The 19,251-nt window shown below is 33.9% G+C and overlaps 1 protein-coding gene across 31 annotated transcripts in view; it reads left to right on the top strand.

The window, feature by feature from the left end:
- The window catches only part of SOX5 (SRY-box transcription factor 5), a 1,031,820-nt gene that overhangs the window by 956,517 nt on the left and 56,052 nt on the right, over window positions 1–19,251 (top strand). For all 31 annotated transcript variants that reach the window (XM_065523881.2, XM_074006410.1, XM_074006408.1 and 28 more), the window contains one exon: window positions 2,644–2,790. In XM_065523881.2, coding sequence (XP_065379953.1) covers window positions 2,644–2,790 — 147 coding nt within the window. The remainder of the gene's footprint in view (window positions 1–2,643; window positions 2,791–19,251) is intronic.

Raw genomic sequence — 19,251 nt, 5'->3', positions numbered from 1 at the left:
TTGATATGCTTGGTGGAAAATGCAATGATGTAGGAATAGTGGAAACCTGATCACAGTTGGGTAAGAGTAATTCTAAAATTTGTCCTCTTGCACAGAAGCCAAATATGAGAAAGAGATTATGGGCAATTTGGGGTAGAGAAGAGCACCCTAATGTTAGCCACCCTCGAACTGAATAGCAGGCTTATCTCTCATCATAAATTACATTAAGTCTCTGTATTCTATAGAAATACCAGCAAGGCAAATGATATCATACTGTTATTATAGAAATATTAGCATATTTAACTGGGTCTATCTCTTTTACAAATGTTTCTTCCCTTTCAACTCAAAAGCATTTCTTTTAGGACAATTTAACTCAGATACACCTTAATTCCATATTTAAAAGGGTGAAAGTACATTTATTTCAATGAGGAAGGAATATGTATAACTTTTATTTCCAAATATATGTCATCTCCATCCTTTAAATCCTTTAATTCAATAAACTATTTTAGAGTTTTTATGCTTGTATTTTTAATATTAGTTCTTATGTTTCTTTGGAAATTATGACTGTCTCTGGTGCCTAATATTTAAATATTGAATCACATTTAATGACTACTTGGTTAAGCTATTTAAATATCTAAATAACACAAATAACCAATAATTTTGTCAATAATATGAAGAATCAAAATTAAATTTTGAATAACTGTTTTGTTCACATTTTCTTTACCCACAGATATTGTAATGTTCCATGTCATTAGTAATTACACAATAATCTCATTTTTAGTGTATAACAAATCAGTAATAGAAATTTTTATCCTCTAGTAATAATACCCAGTGAAATCATTTTTAAAGACAAGAATACAATATACAATCCAATATGAAATGCATAAACTATAATATAGTTAGCTAGTTAATTTGTGAAAAAACATACATTTTTTAAAATTCAATATTAGTACATGCATTCTACTGGGCATAGTTTTAATCTGTAAAGTGATATCCTAGGATAATTGGTTGTTTTCTTAAAGACTTTATAAGTAGTTTAGAATGATGCCAGAAAGAAGTGCTTTTTAAATTGCAGGGTATAATGCCATAGATTTTTAACACAGGTGGGAGAAATGGATCAATTCTGGTAGTTTTTCTTTAAATAGTAAACTCTAAAGTCTTCATTTTTGAAGTGAATTATCCTTTTAATGTTTATGTAATTGAAGACAATCATTTTTATTCTTTCCAGTTGGCTGGGGTAAGAAAAGATGTAATTATTCCAACACATAAAACGCTTATGGGATAATTATTAATATAAAAATATTTTTCTGGTTTTCAGTTTTTCTCTGGAATATATTTTACATTACTTTGCATGAAAATAAGCCATAATTTTTATCGATAATGTTAATGTATTTTTATTTAGGTTATAGTGTCTGGAGACTTATGTATGTGTATTTTTCACGTAAATGTGTGCTGTCTTCAGTTTTCATTATTTTATTTAGAGAGAGACAATGCTAATCAGGATCTGTGGCTTATTGTGAGCAATTTTGTCTTTTGGAATTTCTCTTTCAGAAAAAAAATTAAGATAATCAAGATAACTATTTCACAGTACTTCTCCTTGAGAGCTTTTTTTCTTGCTTCATTGTAGAAATTCTAGCTTGCATTGTAAATGCTATCCATGGAATCTCAAGACGAATGAGAAATAAGAAACTGGGATATGTGTGTGTGTGTAAAATTTACTTAATATTAAATATATAATTAAATATTTAGTAATTTAAATGATATATTTATTTAATAATTATTTTCTTATGTAGTTATTTAAAATTTTAACAAAGTGCAAAAAGAAGATGAAAAGAGTAATAATCTAAATATTTGATGTAATATTTGAATTTAAAGCAACATCCTTGTTTTAGGATAATATATCATATGGCTATCATTATCAAAGTAAAATTTTTCTTTTATTAATTACTTGGACAGTTTCTATTGCTTATTTGATAAGAATAGGTAATGGCTTAGTGGAAGAATATGTGTTTTAGGCAGTATTCTTTAAAACCTTAATCCTCAAGATAATTTGAGATTTGTCTGGGTTTATATATCATGAAGTAAAGTAAACTTCTGGCAAGCATCCAGTTAATTTTTATCAACGTAGACAGACGGACCAGATAATATTCTTTAAGTGCTTTTTTTCCATTGCCTTTCAGTGACTTTTCTTTACTTCTACCCACCTAACCCTCAGAAAAATTGTTTCAGGTGCCCATTTCAAGAAATCAAAGAGGCATACAGGGCTTGAACCAATATGGATAGTAGAAAATTACTGTGTATATGAAGCATCCTTTTGTAACACACTGTGTAAATTCAAAGTAGAATATAAAGAGCTCTTAACTGGATAATATGTTATACTTGCCTTCCATAGACATTGGAATAAAGTAAATATGGATGGCTCTTATTTGCTTTGAGTCCCTGGACATACTGAAGGTGAGATCACTTATATGTGGTATCTGCCATTTCTCCCCTAAAAAGTAATGAAATCTGAGGTGACAGCTTCTTTCTTTAAATATTCCAGTACACTAAACAAAATGCCCATAGGAAAAATACCACATCTGAATATATGTACTCTCTGAAAGGTACGTTTATCTTATTATTCATAGTATTCTTTCTCCCCCCCCCCCTCTTTTTCTTCTGTAGCAGTTATATGCTGCCCAGCTAGCTGCAATGCAGGTATCTCCAGGAGGGAAGCTGCCAGGCATACCCCAAGGCAACCTTGGTGCTGCTGTATCTCCTACCAGCATTCACACAGACAAGAGCACAAACAGCCCACCACCCAAAAGCAAGGTACCCTTTTGAAGAAACCACTGTCTTGCCACTTAGTTTTATTTTTCATTCAATGGTATTTACTAAATGTCTATTATATGCCAGCAGCTAGGTTAAACTCTGGGTGTACAAGGAGGTAAGAGTCAAGTAAGGGCAACAGGTGTGCATGTAAACTTATCTGCATACATGTAATCATTCATTTATTCATTTATTCAATATACATGTACGGATAACTATAGCAGAAAATGTGAGTGATAAAAAAGATAATCAAATGGGTATCTTGTACCCAAGGAGCTTACAGTCTGATTAGGTAGCTATGTATAAAAATAGCCAAATAGCCATACTCTATGAAACAAAATAAATTGTATAAAAAGTTATAGATAAAGTACATTGGAAGTTATATTGGGAGGCAGAGATGATCTTCAGTGAGAGATCCCAGCAGGAGTTTGCCAGAGAAGGGACAACTGAAATAGACCTTAAAATGCGAGTAGTATTAGGACCTACAGAAGGTGTTTTAAAAATATCAGTGACTGTTATAATGTGGTGCAGTGTAGATATACTTTTAGATAAATCACCCACCCAATGAGATTATGATGTAAGGAAATGAAGATAATAGTAGTGTTAGAAGTAAGGCAATTTAGAAGTAGTTTTGGTTTTTAAGCTAAGAAAACATTAGAATACATGGAAAAGGATCAGGGAAAAGTCAAATAATGTATGTTTCTTGGCCTAAAAGGAGAGAAAAATTGATTTTAAAATTGTATTTGTGTTAAGATCTTGCTTAAATGATATTGTGTAAATATATTAAGCTTTCCATGCAAGAAATAAGAAAAGTGATCATAAAGCGAGATTCCTTGAGATTACTCAGGGAAACAACCACAGAAAATTTGATTCTATTAGAAAATGTTGAATAGAAAGCTGACACACACACACACACACATATATATATATATATACACACACACACACATATATACACATTTTTTTTTTTTTTTGCTGAATTATGTAGAAAATTGCTTCTGTTCTCCATCCCATGAGTGCCATGTTGACATGTCTAAAGCAAACTAGGGTAAGAATAGTCACAATCGTTGCAATACACAGAGAAAAGGATTAGAAAACATTAAAAGAAAAAAATCCAAGAATCCTAAACAAATCTTTCTCTAGTACCCTGGTGGCTCTGTCAGGATGTCGTTCAGAGTTATTATATACTCCAGAGAGTAAATCAGTAAGGAGAAGGGATCAATCAATCATTTGGAAAAGGGCACTCCAGCCTCCATCTTCCTAGAATTCCCCAGTCCTTTTCCATATTACTAAAAGACAAATATTTTGGGGAATATAACTTAACCTGGACAAGGACCTTAGACCATGCTTTTTCAACAATATGTAGAAATATTTAATGAAAATGATTGTACACACTACATTGACAGTAGTGTGTACATACAATACATATGCCACTTTTAAGATCTTTTTCAGTTGTTTAATGGACCATGCATCTTCTGTGCTTAATGTATATCTAAGGCCTGGTCTGCTTTTCTTTATAATCACAAGAGCATGTAAGTTTTTAAAACTTGGTAATTATTTTAACATTTATTAAATACATTTAATTTTAAAGTAGTGATAATTTTAGTGTTTCTGTGGACCAGCAGTTTTCATGTATCACCTGTAAAGAAAAATGCACTTTGGATAAAATAAATCGCTGTAGCAGCATAGTCATTGTCATACACAGATACATCTGTGAGTTATTATTCTCTGTTTTTTCCCTTGATTTATTGATGTGATTTCACATCATGTTTCATAATGAGGCTTTACATCAGGACATTTCACTTTATGATTTTAGGATATGTAGCTCACTTTTAAATGGCTGATGGATTTTTTTCTTACACCTACAATCACTTTTTATCATTGATACCTTCTCACCAGATTACTTATACAAATCATCATGAAGCTTTTGATGTCAGTCAGCCTCATCCATTTACGCATCTGCTCATTTGTCCATTCACTCATTTATCCATTCAAATGTTTATTGAGCAGTTGCTACAATGATATTTTCTTAGGTAACCATGGAAAATGCTAACGTAACTGAAGGTTTGCTTTGCTAAGATTAAGAAATTGCTTTATGAACTATATAGTTCTATACATTCATAGAACCTTATAGACTTTGTGCAAAAGAGAATGATTCTTTCAGTAGTGTCAGAAATCTGCCACATCCTGTGGTTTTATATACCTCTGTTTATTTAATACAAGTGAAAAAGTAGATTGTGTTTCTATAGCCATGATTATACATTATTTAAAAATATAGTTCTTCTTTGAAATTCAATTACTTTTTTGAAAGTAAGCCTTTATGAATTTTCTATCATATAAAGTTTAAGAAAACAGTGGGTGTTGTACTTCTTTCCATCCACAATTATTGTAAAATACACAAAGTTTTAAGAATAAAGTGCCTCTTTTCAAGTAACAACGATTTAATAAAAATATGCCCTTTCTTTGCTCAGTGCCCTCTAGCATACTGTCCACAACTGCTCTTATTGTCAGAAAAGATTTCTTCCGTGTGTTTGTGTTTCGGCTCAGCAGTAAAATGTAGTGGGTTAAAAATAGCCACACCAATAAGTAATACTGTTGTCATTTTAATGAAGAACATGGCCAAAAAAATACCACCTATAGTAAATAAAGAGGACCCATTACAATACATGAATTTACTTTCTTGTAGCCTGGAATTGACATTTATACATAGCATAATAAACATTTTGACTTCACAAAGCTATTTTATTCATGTGTAATAGCTATCATTTATTATCATATTTATGTTTTTAAGCAAATAATTATTAATGTCTTGGGGGTATTTTCTGTGTGTTTTATTGGCAAATTTTCATGTCTGTGTTACCATAAAATAGAGTTATTTTACTAAAGGATTTTGTGTTGTCTACATACTTACCTGGCATAAACCAAATTGATGGTTTAAGTTGAAAGTATATTTGCTCTTTGGAACAATGGAATTGTAAGTCACATCCAGGTGACAATGTGAAGATAATGATCTTATTGATAGCTGTCAAAAATCTACCATGTTCTCTGAGTTGCATTGCCTGCCTTTCTTCCTGGGTATGCCTTTGCCTTTGACTCAGAACTCTAGAGAAGGACACAAACAAAACTTATTTGCAATTTGCAAAAAATGGAAGGGGGGAATCGAAAGGAGGGGGCTCCAAAAGACTGTAAAATTGTACAGCATGAGTCCTCTGATGCATGCTGTTTTCAATCTGCTGTATGCCAGTTGGAGGCTTGGGGAGTGTGTGCGCGAGAGAGAAAGGATAATGCTGAGAAATGATAGAGTGGCTGTGACCTCCAAGCTCAGCCTGGAAATCCAAGACATTGATTTCACTTAGCATTCCTGCTGAGAAATCTGGCGGAGTTCAGTTGTAATAAAAGAACAAGATTCTGTTCTAATGGTAATGGCGTATGACAGACATATCACTTTGTCTGTCCTCAGCACCAGAGAGAGGAGAATTGGAGAAAGGTCACCTGACCTGCCTGTGGTGTTGTACGAGTGCTGTACTGAGCTTTGAACTGCCGCCCAGGAGCATAATTATTTATAATATTAAATGATAAAGAAACCTTTAGAGGACTCACAGTGAACCTCTGAAAACGGCACACTGGAATTGTGTTCTGTAAATCTGAAAACACGAAAAGAAATCTGGTCTGTTCAAAATCTGCATTCAAGAACATGCATAGTGTTGCTTGTTGAGTTACAGGTCCTTGAACTTACTGTTTGTGAACTGTTTGCATTAATGCCTGACATATTGTCATGAGTTACTTTTTCTTTTCTCAATGCCTTGGTTTTATTAGTCCCAAGCCAAATATATACATACATATACATATATATAGTTATATGTATATACATACGTATATATATGTATATGTATATTTTTCCCCCCCATGGTCTATCTTGCCAAAGACTGGATGATACAGAATTAAGAGCATTGACAGACTTTAAAAATTTCTCAGCTGTTACAATAAAATATTTCTAAATACTTGTACATTTGTCTCTTTAGCAATTATTTAATTTGCTCCCTTTTGGATGTTACTCCAGGACTGTTTTTTTCATTGGCCCACAAAAGCGAATATGTTTAGCTCTATTCTAGCTCTTGTATGTCCTAACAGCTAAGTTTATGGCTAAATGTCGGTAAATAAGTCTGAGTGAAAGTATAAAACCTTGAAATTTTATGACAAGAGATCCTGTTTAATGAAAATTATAAAAATAATTATACCTTCTCACATTAAAGAAAATTATTTAATTGAGTTATTGTTAAGCAGTATTGACATTTGAATTACGTATACAATAGTGTTGTTTTGAATCTGCTTATAGCCTTCACAAGTGTTTTAATTATTTGCTTGTAGTTTAACTTTCTGCCACAGAAGGAACTGCAATGTATTCAGCAACTTTCATTTTTGCATGACATATTTATTTAAATGAATTTCCACATACTTTCGTGTAGTCTTTTAAGAGACTAGATGACCTTTGCTTTGTTGTAGTAATTGATCTTTTGGTACATTTGTTTTCTAAAAATAAATGATTTCTTTTGAATTTAATGGAATCAGTATCAGACTTAAAACAGTTACTTTAGGAGGAAGAGTATTTAGACTCAGTTTCACACACAGCTCATAATAATTGTTAGTTATGAATAGGCTTATAGTTCTATGTTATCAAGAAGTCTTCAAATGTTAAGACTTGGTGTGCTAAAATTCAGACTTCACATTGTAAGTGTTCTGCCATTGTAAAAGTAGCAACCTCTTGGGAAAATCCTAAGAGCAACTTGTAAATACTATTAAACCTCCCTTGGTATTTGATGGAAACTTACATATTGCCGGCAGCAGCCAAGAACAGTCAGTTTAAAAAGCCGATGACAAGAGAGAATTCCTGGGTGCTTTTCTTTTAACCTTACCATGACCCTAGTCATACCCCAAGTCACAGTTGTGTTTCTATCAATGGCAAGAGCACACAGATTGTCCTAATCAATTTTTTTGTTCTTTTCGAATACTTCTGACAGTGATGTTCCCATTTGCTCAGCAGTAGCACCTGGGAGTATGACAAGGAAAAGAAATGTTTTGCCGACAAGCCAGAAATGGCCCTAACCAGCTGACCAGACACAACCAGATTTTTTGAGCTGCACTGTCCTTATAATATTGCTTCAAATTCAGAAGCAAGAACTGGAACTTTATTGTTATCTGATCCTCTTTCAAAGGCATAGTAAAGATTTTGCCTGATGTGGTACCACCTGTTTGTGTTAGTAATATCAGCAGTGCCGATGACTCCTATTAGGGAACCCATTTTTTTGCTGAAATGGTACCAATCACATAGTTTCATGCTATCAAGTAAACATTATATCAATACACACTGATCTGCATGGTAGAATTTTGTAGTTTAATACTATGAGTCACCATTTGTGGTACACATATACACAAGATTACTTAGCAATATGCTAGCAGTATGAGAAATCAGAGGATAATCAAGATTCGTCTTGATTGAGGATTAGTTCTCACAGGAGATTTGGGAAATGAAAGCATTTTTGGTAATTGGAGACAGTGTTTTATAATACCAAGTGGGGAAAAAGCAGAATACAAAGCACACATACAGCGTAATCACAACCAAGTCTACCTACCACTAACACAAAGTATAAAACATTATTTTTAATATTGTGACAAAAAAAACATCTGTTGAAGATAAAGCACAAGAGTGGCCGGGCGCGGTGGCTCATGCCTGTAATCCCAGCACTCTGGGAGGCCAAGGCGGGTGGATCACGAGGTCAGGAGATCCAGACCATCCTGGCTAACATGGTGAAACCCCATCTCTACGAACAAATACCAAAAAATTAGCCGGGCATGGTGGTGGGCGCCTGTAGTCCCAGCTACTCGGGAGGCTGAGGCAGGAGAATGGCGTGAACCCGGAAGGCGGAGCTTGCAGTGAGCCGAGATCGCGCCACTACACTCCAGCCTGGGCGAGAGCGCGAGACTCCGTCTCAAAAAATAAAAAAATAAAAATAAAGATAAAGCAAAGACAACAAAGAGACTTCATGAGTTTGAAATGGACTAGGAAGTGCTAAGGCCTCCACAGGAATATTTCCATGGTGAAAAGTTCAAAAAGCACTGCTCTATGTAACTATAACCTCATTTAATAGTTTTCATATTTCATCTGACCATGTGAAATTTTGAGTGGTAGTTTCTAGGGGTGTTATTTCCAATATGTAAAAGTTTTAGAATACTACTATTTGACTTACTCTGAGAGCTCTTAAGGTCAAAATCTCAAATCATGACTTACTGCACAGGGCTAAAACTGGTCTGTGAATGTAGTATTTCTAAGTAATTCACAGTGCTGAAATAGTATTGATAAAAGAGGAGCCGCCATTTATCTCTATATATCAGCATCAAATCACTGATCCATCCTGAAACCGGTGGGCCTGGTACTTTTGTAGATTCCATTTCTCTCACAAGTTCAGGACAGAAAGGGGTATTTGCCTCAGCTAATTATAACAGCGTTTAAATTGACCATTTTCTAGTCTTAACAGTGTCTGACATATCACTTAAATGCCAGAATCTGCTTAATAAATTATTCTGTATGCTTTGTTACATAGCTGTTGAAAACCCCTTTCTCTCCTTTATTTCAGTATCTGTGAAATAGCTATTTTGTTAGCCTTTGAGATGTGATATGGATGTGTCATATACTCAAGAGGTGAATTTCATCTAAGAAGAATCCCTCCATAAACTGCAAATGCCACCCGTTATCATTATCATCACTTCCTGGGTGGGACTTATTTACAGTGGATGTAACATAGTCGTCCTGTCATTTTAAATGAAATAGTTTTCTTTTTGTGATTCTGTGTTGCTACATGGAAATAAGTTAAATGAAATGTTATCAACAGGACCCCTGTGATGAGCCTCCTTCTTTCCTTTTCATCTTTATTCAGTTGATGGAAATCTCAAACGGCTAGGTACTTAAACAGAGGCTTTTCTGAGCTCTGTGGTATTAAATGTCCAGATCATTAGGCGATATATTCTTATGATGCAGAAAGTTGAGGATTGGTCACATTTTTACCATAAAAACAATAAAAATTATAGAAGAGGCTAGTTGTAATCTCAGCATTAAATGAAAAAAACAAATATGCAGAATGATTTAGGTAATGTCCTTTGAATTTTCCCAGCCTGGGCTGTGTATCCCAGTATACTGATTTTGTTTTGACAGAACCATGTCTCATGCACACAGCATGATGAGCCATGTCAAAGCTTTTTAAGAATGCAAACCATGGGCAAAGAAGAGGATGTGGAACATGTGCAGACTAAGGAATATCCACAGAATCAGATTTTTTAAGGGAAACTTGCACTCTAAAATAGGTGCAACCCAAAGTAGATTCACCATCTAAAAATCTGTGTGTTTGAAGCATTGTAATCAAAAACAGCAGGTAGTTAAAACCTAAGTCATTTAGGGAAATAAAAACAGAACAATAAAGGATGTCTGGATATAGGAGTATCTAATAAAACCTCAATGAATATCATAGCTGAAAATGCTAAGTCATTATTGTGTCAGAGACTGAGAAAGCAAAAGTACATTTCTGTAGTTACTCTTTTTTGGGGGGAATCATTTATAATTTTGACTTCCTAAAGCATACTTTAAAACAGTTGAAATCTTTTATTTTTTATGCTAAATTATTGATCATGGCCTCTTTTGGAGCTGTCGATAATCAACTCCTTTTTATCACTTTAGCCATCACCTGTACTGGAACTGTTTGATTTGAGACTTGATATGTGAAACTAAGGAGGACTATTCTTAATGTCAGAGTTAGTTCTTTCTCTTTATTAAATATATGTCACTTACACATTCTTATTCATAAAAGAAGAAGAATTTTAGCGGTCTCTCTTACAGAGATGCCTCAAAGTATAAATTTGTTTGTAAAATGACAACAATTACTGATGTCTTATTTAGGTTGATGGAAAATAGTATATAGGCAAAATTATTCAATAGATTGTATCTAGATTTTCCACTAGAGAAAATAAAGAATACTATTAATATTTTTAAACATTACAAAATGGAGAGCAGAAAGAAAACAATATACAAACTAAACAGGTAGACGTGAGGGTTGGAAAATAGATATGAAACATTCTAAACTGAAGACAAGTTAAAAACCCAAAGTACTCAAAAGTTGTATTTATTTGATAAAATGTATAAGATATTTTATTTATAGAGGTATGGAAGGTTCAGTCAGAAGGAAGTTCAGAAGGTATTCAGTCCAAGACACAATAACCCAGTCTCAAGGTCACTTTGCTTCTGCCTAGAGTCTCACAATGTCAAGGAGTCCACCAGTTAATGAGATAGCATTGTCTTATTCAGAAAAAGTCTTTTTTGTTATTTTCTTCATTTTTATGGATTTAGGAGTACAAGTACAGTTGTGTTACAAGGATATATCGCTTAGTGGTGAGGCCTAGGCTTTTAGTGGACTCATAACTGGAATAGTGTACTTTGTACCCAACAGGTAGTATTTCAGAATAAGCCTTAATATCACAATGTTCTTATTTAAAGAGAACTGAAAGCATCTTTCCAGGACTTTTTCTTTTGGTGTCACTGAACAACAATTACATTAGTCGTTCTCTTTCGGTTGCAAGTGACAGAAAATGGAAGTATATTTGGTCACAATTTTTTTTTTTTTTTTTTTGAGATAGAGTCACTCTGTCGCCCAGGCTAGAGTGCAATGGCACAATCTGGCCTTACTGCAAACTCCGCCTCCCAGGTTCACGCCATTCTCCTGCCTTAGCCTCCCGAGTAGCTGGGACTACAGGTGACACCACGCCAGCTAACTTTTTTGTATTTTTAGTAGAGACGGAGTTTCACCATGTTAGCCAGGATGGTCTCGATCTCCTCACCTCGTGATCTGCCAGTCTCGGCCTCCCAAAGCGCTGGCCCGTGCCCGGTCCACAATGTCTTTTTTTAAGTTCTGATTTCATGTGTGGTTTAATCAGGAGCCCAAACAATATCATACAGAGTTGATTTATATTTCCTAGCTCTGCTGTTTTTCATTCTTAAAAGGATGGTCCCTTTTTAGTGTTCTGTAGCACCCTATGTTTACGTCTACCATTCACTGATTCAACAAATATTATTTCTATCATGTATCAAGTTTAGTTCAAGCCAGTAGAACTATAGCTGTAAACAAAACAGTAATTCTCTTAAAATTTCACAGTAGTAATGGGGAGAAGCAAACTATGAGCAATTAAACACATAGATAATTTTATGCATGGTAAGTGCTATGAAAAAATTAAAACATGGTCAAAGATAGTGTGCTGGGGACAAGAAGGGAATCTTCTTGGAGAGAGCTTTAAGGGAAGCCCTCTCTGAAATCATGAAAAGGAGGACACCTGTAAAGGTCTAAGGAAAGGTTGTTCTAAACAGGAGGGAAAGTAATTGCAAAGACTGATATGTGGATGAGGCTGGTGAATTCAAGGTTCAAAAAAAAGGCTGGGGTAGCTAAAGTGCAGTGAACATGAAGGAGAATGATAAGGAGTCAGGTTGGGAAATGAGAAAGACCAGATCCTATAGGATTTTTTCATGTTCAGGACTTTGAATTATATTCTAAATATATTCATTTTTAAAGATTAATGATATATTTTCTATCTGTCACACTACTTATCAAGCTGTTGTTATTATGTACTCATTGTCTTCCTCTCAGGTATTGTGTCTTTATAGCAAAGGAATTCTTTTTTCTCCTGTGCCAATTAATTAATTAAGATTTTAAGCACTTCTACAGCACTTCCTTAGAAACATACTGGAATTTGAGCCCTAATGACATATCCTGGATGTTGTTGTTGGAGAGACATAATTCCACAAATATTTGTTAATTGCCTGTGAGGTGTTGGAGTCCTAGGACCTGAGGATAGTGGTCAACGGTGTAGACAGATATATGTGCTCATGTAGCAGAGTGTATAAAGTGAGGGATATGAAGAAGAATGTAGATAGAGACAATCAGATATAATTTAAGAAGGGCAGTAAGTATGGACCAGGAGTGTAGATTCAACCCAGAATATTTCCTGTTTTATTTTGTTTTTTTTCCAGATTCATTTCATCAGCGAGTTTTCACTGGCAATATAGGAAAACACATAGCATTGATAGTACCTGTCACCACCTATGTGAAGCAAATTACAAAGTCAACTTTTTAGATGATATTTTGGCACTAACACTATTACATGAGTATTGATTTTAAAATAGTCACCTTAAAAAACTATAATTGCTATATACTAGTGTTCATAAGAGTTTTGGAGCTCTTGTTTTACATAATGTCTTTTAAGTAGGTAAACAAGTCACATAAGAAAAAACACCCAAATTTCTGATTAGTATGGTTGCTTTCATATATTTTTAAATCCCACTTCTCTCTCTCTCTCTCTCCTTTTTTCTCTTCCTTCTTCTCTACCTCTTTCCAGTTAGTATATGCTTTTTAAAAGTCACACCTCCTGTCATACAAGCATGTAATGCCACCTGCTTAACAAAGAAAAACACCAAAAACTTCTGTAAAGGTTTTATAAATTTCTTTAAATAATATTATTTTCTTGGTAAAAAAAAAATAATAATAATAATTGTATCATTTATTTAAACATGTGCTTTCTTAAAGCACTTAATATTCAATGTATATTAGTGAAATAGATGAGTTTATATGCAAAGATCTAATACGTCAGTTTTATTGCATTGTATTTCATAAAATGAGATTCTTTTTAGTTTTACCTGTTTTCACATTCGGTAATGTACATACAATATGGTAGTGGCATTAATTGCACAAAATTAATGGAAGGAGCAATAGAGATTATTTGATTCCAGAGCATGTCCAAAATATTATAAGAAAATGAGGTTCTCCATCATTATTCGTGTGGTTTCTCATTACTGCTAATAATCAGCTGAAGAACCCAGTCATTCTTAATTAGGGTTTTTAAAACAAAGACCAGAAATGGTATGACTTGATTAGTATTAAATGTGGGGGGAAAAGTCTTCAGCAGATGCAGTGGTATAATTTACATTAAGTGAATTGTTTAGAGTCTGTGTAATATGATCAGAGGAATTTGTAGGCACACATATTCCTTGTCTTATGTATTGTAAAGTTGGAGAACATAAGAAACATGGACGGCCGGGCGCGGTGGCTCAAGCCTGTAATCCCAGCACTTTGGGAGGCCGAGACGGGCGGATCACGAGGTCAGGAGATCGAGACCATCCCAACATGGGCTAACATGGTGAAACCCCGTCTCCACTAAAAAATACAAAAAACTAGCCGGGCGAGGTGGCGGGCGCCTGTAGTCCCAGCTACTCGGGAGGCTGAGGCAGGAGAATGGCGTGAACCTGGGAGGCGGAGCTTGCAGTGAGCTGAGATTCGGCCACTGCACTCCAGCCTGGGCGACAGAGCGAGACTCCGTCTCAAAAAAGAAAGAAAGAAACACGGACTACCTATTTGAAATTTAGAAAAACTATTTTTAAAGGAAACAGAGCAATTTTTTTTTTTTTTTTTTTTTTTTTTTTTTTTTTTGAGATGGAGTCTAGCTCTGTCGCCCAGGCTGGAGTTCAGTGGCTCAACCTCGGCTCACTTCAACCTCTGCCTCCTAGGTTCAAACAATTCTCCTGTCTCAGCTTCCCGAGTAGCTGGGACTACAGGCGCCTGCCAGCACACCCAGCTAATTTTTGTATTTTTAGTAGAGATGGGGTTTCACCATGTTGGTCAGGCTGGTCTCCAACTCCTGACCTCAGGTGATCCACCCACCTTGGCCTCCCAAAGTGCTGGGGTTACAGACATGAGCCACCACGGCCAGCGCAGAGTAATTTTATATCTCTTATTTAAATTGAATATATATTTGAAATTTTGTCTATACCGAAATAAAAATTTTGCTCATTGAAATCTTCAACTTATAAATATTAAATTTGAAACAGGTACTCTCAATGGTTCAGAATTATTGAATATTGCTAAGAAACTGATTGTCAGACTGCTGCTTGAAAAATAGAAGTTTCTAGATATTAAGAATAGGTAGGAATTTCTGTAAACCTGAGTCATATACCAGGTTGTAATGGGAAGAACGTGCTCCTTTTCTAGTCCTGAATCTCCTTGTAGATAGTATCTTTTGATGCTTCTTATAATTACACACTTCGCCTTGTGAGCTGCAGGACTTAAATTGCAATATCCCACAGGTTTTAGCAGTTGCATTTTCAAATGTGAACTAGCTGATTCCATTGGGTGACACTTTCAGAAGCCAACAGTTTAAGAAATATATTTTATGATTTGGGTTTTTTAAAAGATGAGGATCAGACCTCTAAATTTATAGAAAATAAAGAGAATTTTCATTTTTCCAGTCTTAGAACAATATGAAAGAAACAATGTATACTCAAATAGATAAAAATATTTTTTCTCTCACATTTTTGCCCAATACCAAAAAAGTCTAATAACCTCACATTTTCATGAAACCACAAATTATATTTTCTTAAAGCTCTGTTATAGTTCTTTGCAAGGCCAATTTCCAGCATTGGGATTCTGTGGGAGACTTTCATTTAAATTGGACCTTTTAAAAACCAAGTAATCTTATTTTTTTGTACTTTATTGTATAATTTGAGCTGTTATGATTTGCTTTACAATTTTAATAACTTTTGGCAGTGTAGATATTTCATAAATAAGAGAAAAATAAAGACCAGAAATAGAAAGGATGAAATACTACAAAAATTCTTCTCTTGTGGTATTTCCAGTAGCACTTAAAATAACATAAGAAAGAAAATACTGTTGTGAAGTATGTTTTAAGAAGCATTATGACAGCAACAGGAATGTCTTTAAATAGGTACAGATTTGTGTTTTCTATACTTCTCTATGCAACTCTTCTGAGGATCAAAGTTTCATTTTAAATCAGTGGGAGCTCAATATTCAGGTCAACCCTACATGAATACAGGGCAAGACAAGAATTTTGGGTCAAATGATGGAATTTTTAGTGCCAGTTTTCATGCAAATAGTTCTGTGATTTATCTAAAAAAATGATGATTCTGGTCCCATTTTAAAAGAACCTCTAGGTAATTTGTGTTTGTTTTGGTTTTGCTTATCTTTTTCTATTAGCATTCATTAAGTTACACCGAACTAGAATTCTGATCTGTTTTATCTGGAACTATAATTGATGGAGTTACAACAAAATAAGTGAAGGAGATATCAAATCTATAGGATGGATCACATTAGAAACATGTCTTCTGTCTATTGAAATTTAAATAGCTGGCCCCTAATAGGCTCTTAACAAATGTACACTTGATTAATGTTTATGTTATAAGAATAAATCTTAATATGAATTGAACCCTAGTTATCACAGTTTGTAATATAGTTTTCACTGTTTCAATCTTTGCAAAATTATGCTTATGAATACAACACAATCTAAGAGAATGTGTCTGTATAAAGTTTTTTTTTAACTGCAGTAATTGCTTTCTAGCTATTGTTAAGGTGAACTTTGAACTTTTGTATAGCTATATTTTTTTAGAATATGGGCATATAAAATAAGACATTGAGAATTTAATAAGACAAAAAGAAATATGATTTTTAAAAATATGTTTTTTCAAAATATATTTGAGTCCTGCTTTTAAAAACAAGATCCACTTAGAATAGATAGTTAATAAAATATAACTTGTCATAAATGAGTTATCTTCTATTGGGTAAGGAGAGATGAGAATGTTTTCTGTGGGAAAGAGACATGTTGTTGATCTGTTCCAAGCAAGAGACTTTACATTTTGCTTGAAACAAAGCAATATGTTGTTTATATAAATTTTTAAAAATCATGTAATGACTGTTATTCATAGATGAGGTTTCTAGAATTACTTTTAGAAATGTCAAAACAACTTCTATAAAGGATTCTTCAGTAAACCTTTTGAGCACCTCTAATATACTGGACACTTTGGTTGAATAAAAAAAGAACAGCAATTAACACATAGTACAATGTAATGGGGAAAACAAACAAGTAAGCCAACAATTAAAATACTGTAGGTGAAGTGCTAATCAAAGAATAATATGGAGGTAAGGAAGAAAGTTGGTAACATAACCTGGGGAGAAATAGGAGAATAAGGAAAAGGGTTCCAGAAGATGTGACAGTTAGAAGGTTTTTGAAGTAAAATGAAAACAGTCTGTGCAAGGACACATAGTTATGAACGAATAAAAGGTTGGATTTTACCTGAATTTTGGAGAAAGAAACAAGGTTGAGTGTAATACATCTGTAGAACTTGGTGAGTGAATTTAAGAAGAATGAAAATGTAAAGATACAAGTGTGTAACAAATGAAGTCTAACCTCCTTACCATGGCATTCTGCAATCTAGCCCCACCTACCTCACTAGGCTAATTAATACTTCTGCCTTTTTCCCAGTTCCAGAAATGTATACTTCAAACGAAATCACTTTCTCAGGTATCATGCGATTTCACTTCTTTTTGCCTATGTTTGTGACACTGGACTTCTCTGGGTTGTTTCTGCCCTGTTCATTTTACTTTTCTCTCTTTTTTAGCACCACTAGTAACATAATATCCATTTAAACCATCATTTCTATATAGAATTCTAAATAGAATTGGCTATTACGTCGCATGTCACCCCAGTGCACAAACACATACTCCTTGAATACTATCAAAGCACCCTTATAATACTTCATTGTACTTGTCTTCCCTTGTATGATCCTGAGTCCCATGAGGGTAGGGATTATAGCTTAATCATCCTTAGCACCAAGCACAATACTTGGCATGTAATTAATGCTCTACTTCTTTTAGAAGAATAAATAAATTATCAAAGGTCAATGGTTTGGATCATTGGAAGATAATGCAGTATGAGTAGAATAAGATTGTACGTAAGAGAAATGAAACAATGTTATTTATACAAAAAGATTATGCAATTTAAAAGTAAGATTTGTTCTTATTTAACTTGTCAGTCTAGGTAAAATATACTGGATTTAGGAAATATGAGCCTTTGATCACTGGGGAGATATTATCTATAGTGAACCATGCCTTACTTCCCAGCCCTTACTGTGCTTTGAATAAAGTATTCACCATTTACCTCTTTTTGCCCTGGTTCTGATTGTGAAATTGGCTTTTGTAGATATCTTGAAATTAGGAAAGGTGTACTGTAGGAAACTCAGCGCTATTTAGGTCATGTATAAATGAATTAATTGGCATTCTGTTTTATGCATTACCTCCATTAGTTAGTATACTATGAATACATCTTTAAGTGAGTGACCTCCCTTACGCAAGCTGCTGAAGAATCAAGTCGATCCTGAAATAAAGGACCCAGCCTATACAAATAGTGTCTAGTTTTTTTATATTGTTTAATTGATAGTTCAAATAAAGTTTCAGGAGGGAACAAATTTTCTTTCATTTTGTAAGGTTATTTTTCTCTGCTTCTCTTTTATGCCAAAAAAAGTTCTCAAAAGTGGCAGAGAAACTTCCCACCCACACAAAGACATATTCATTTATATTATATGTATGGATATATTATATGTATGTATAGTCACACACACTTAATGATGGGGATGTGTCCTAAGAAACGTGTTATTGGGTGATTTCATTTTTGCATAAACATCATAGCATATACTTATACAAACCTAGAATGGTATAGACTACTACACACTTAGGTTACATGATACAACCTATTGCTTCTAGGCTGCAAACCTGTACAGTATGTTACTCTACTGAATAGTTTAGGCAGGTGTAACAAAATGGTATTTGTGTATCTAAACATAGAAAAAGTACAGTAAAAATATAGTAGTATAATCTTGTGGGACTACTGTCATACAAGCAGTCTATGGTTGACCAAAATGTTGGTGTTCCTATATAGTACATGACCATATATTTATATGTGTACGTGTGTGTGTGCGCACGCTATCCCATACAACAATAATCAAGAATACAGATCAATTTTATCTGGCAATGTAATGGACCAAAGCAACATTCAAAATAAGATAAAATCTAAGGCAAATATACCCATTCTTTCTCTTTAATTCATTCTAAAAGGTGTGATGAAAACTCTTCTGTAATGATGTCTTTAGAGTTACTATATAAAGTCTTTTATGGAATTCAGACTGTTAAATGTATTATTCTTTTAATGTTATGGGCTGTGAAAAATTAAACAAGGAGCATTACAGCTGAATTTCACTACACATTAATTATTTTAATCGACTGTTTCTTAAATGAATATCTGATAAATCAATCTTGCAATTCCTCATGCTTCATGACATGCTTAACTCAGTATAGACACTTAAGAATCATTATGCTGTGAGAGCTTTAGTACAAATTCAAAATCGTTATAATTAAGATCAAACTCTTACCTGATGCTCAGTTCTAAGCCTTTTCATCTTTATTTGAATTTTCTTTGACCCATACCTTGAATGTAACATTATAGTATCAATAGGCAGAATATATCATCAAGCAAAGCATCTTTAACATGTTGAGAAAAAATATTTTGTCTTCGGAGCACAACATAAAAACTGGC

Source organism: Macaca fascicularis, chromosome 11 (genome assembly GCF_037993035.2).
Source record: "Macaca fascicularis isolate 582-1 chromosome 11, T2T-MFA8v1.1".
NCBI lineage: Eukaryota > Metazoa > Chordata > Mammalia > Primates > Cercopithecidae > Macaca > Macaca fascicularis.
This window is presented reverse-complemented; position numbering and strand designations above follow the sequence as displayed.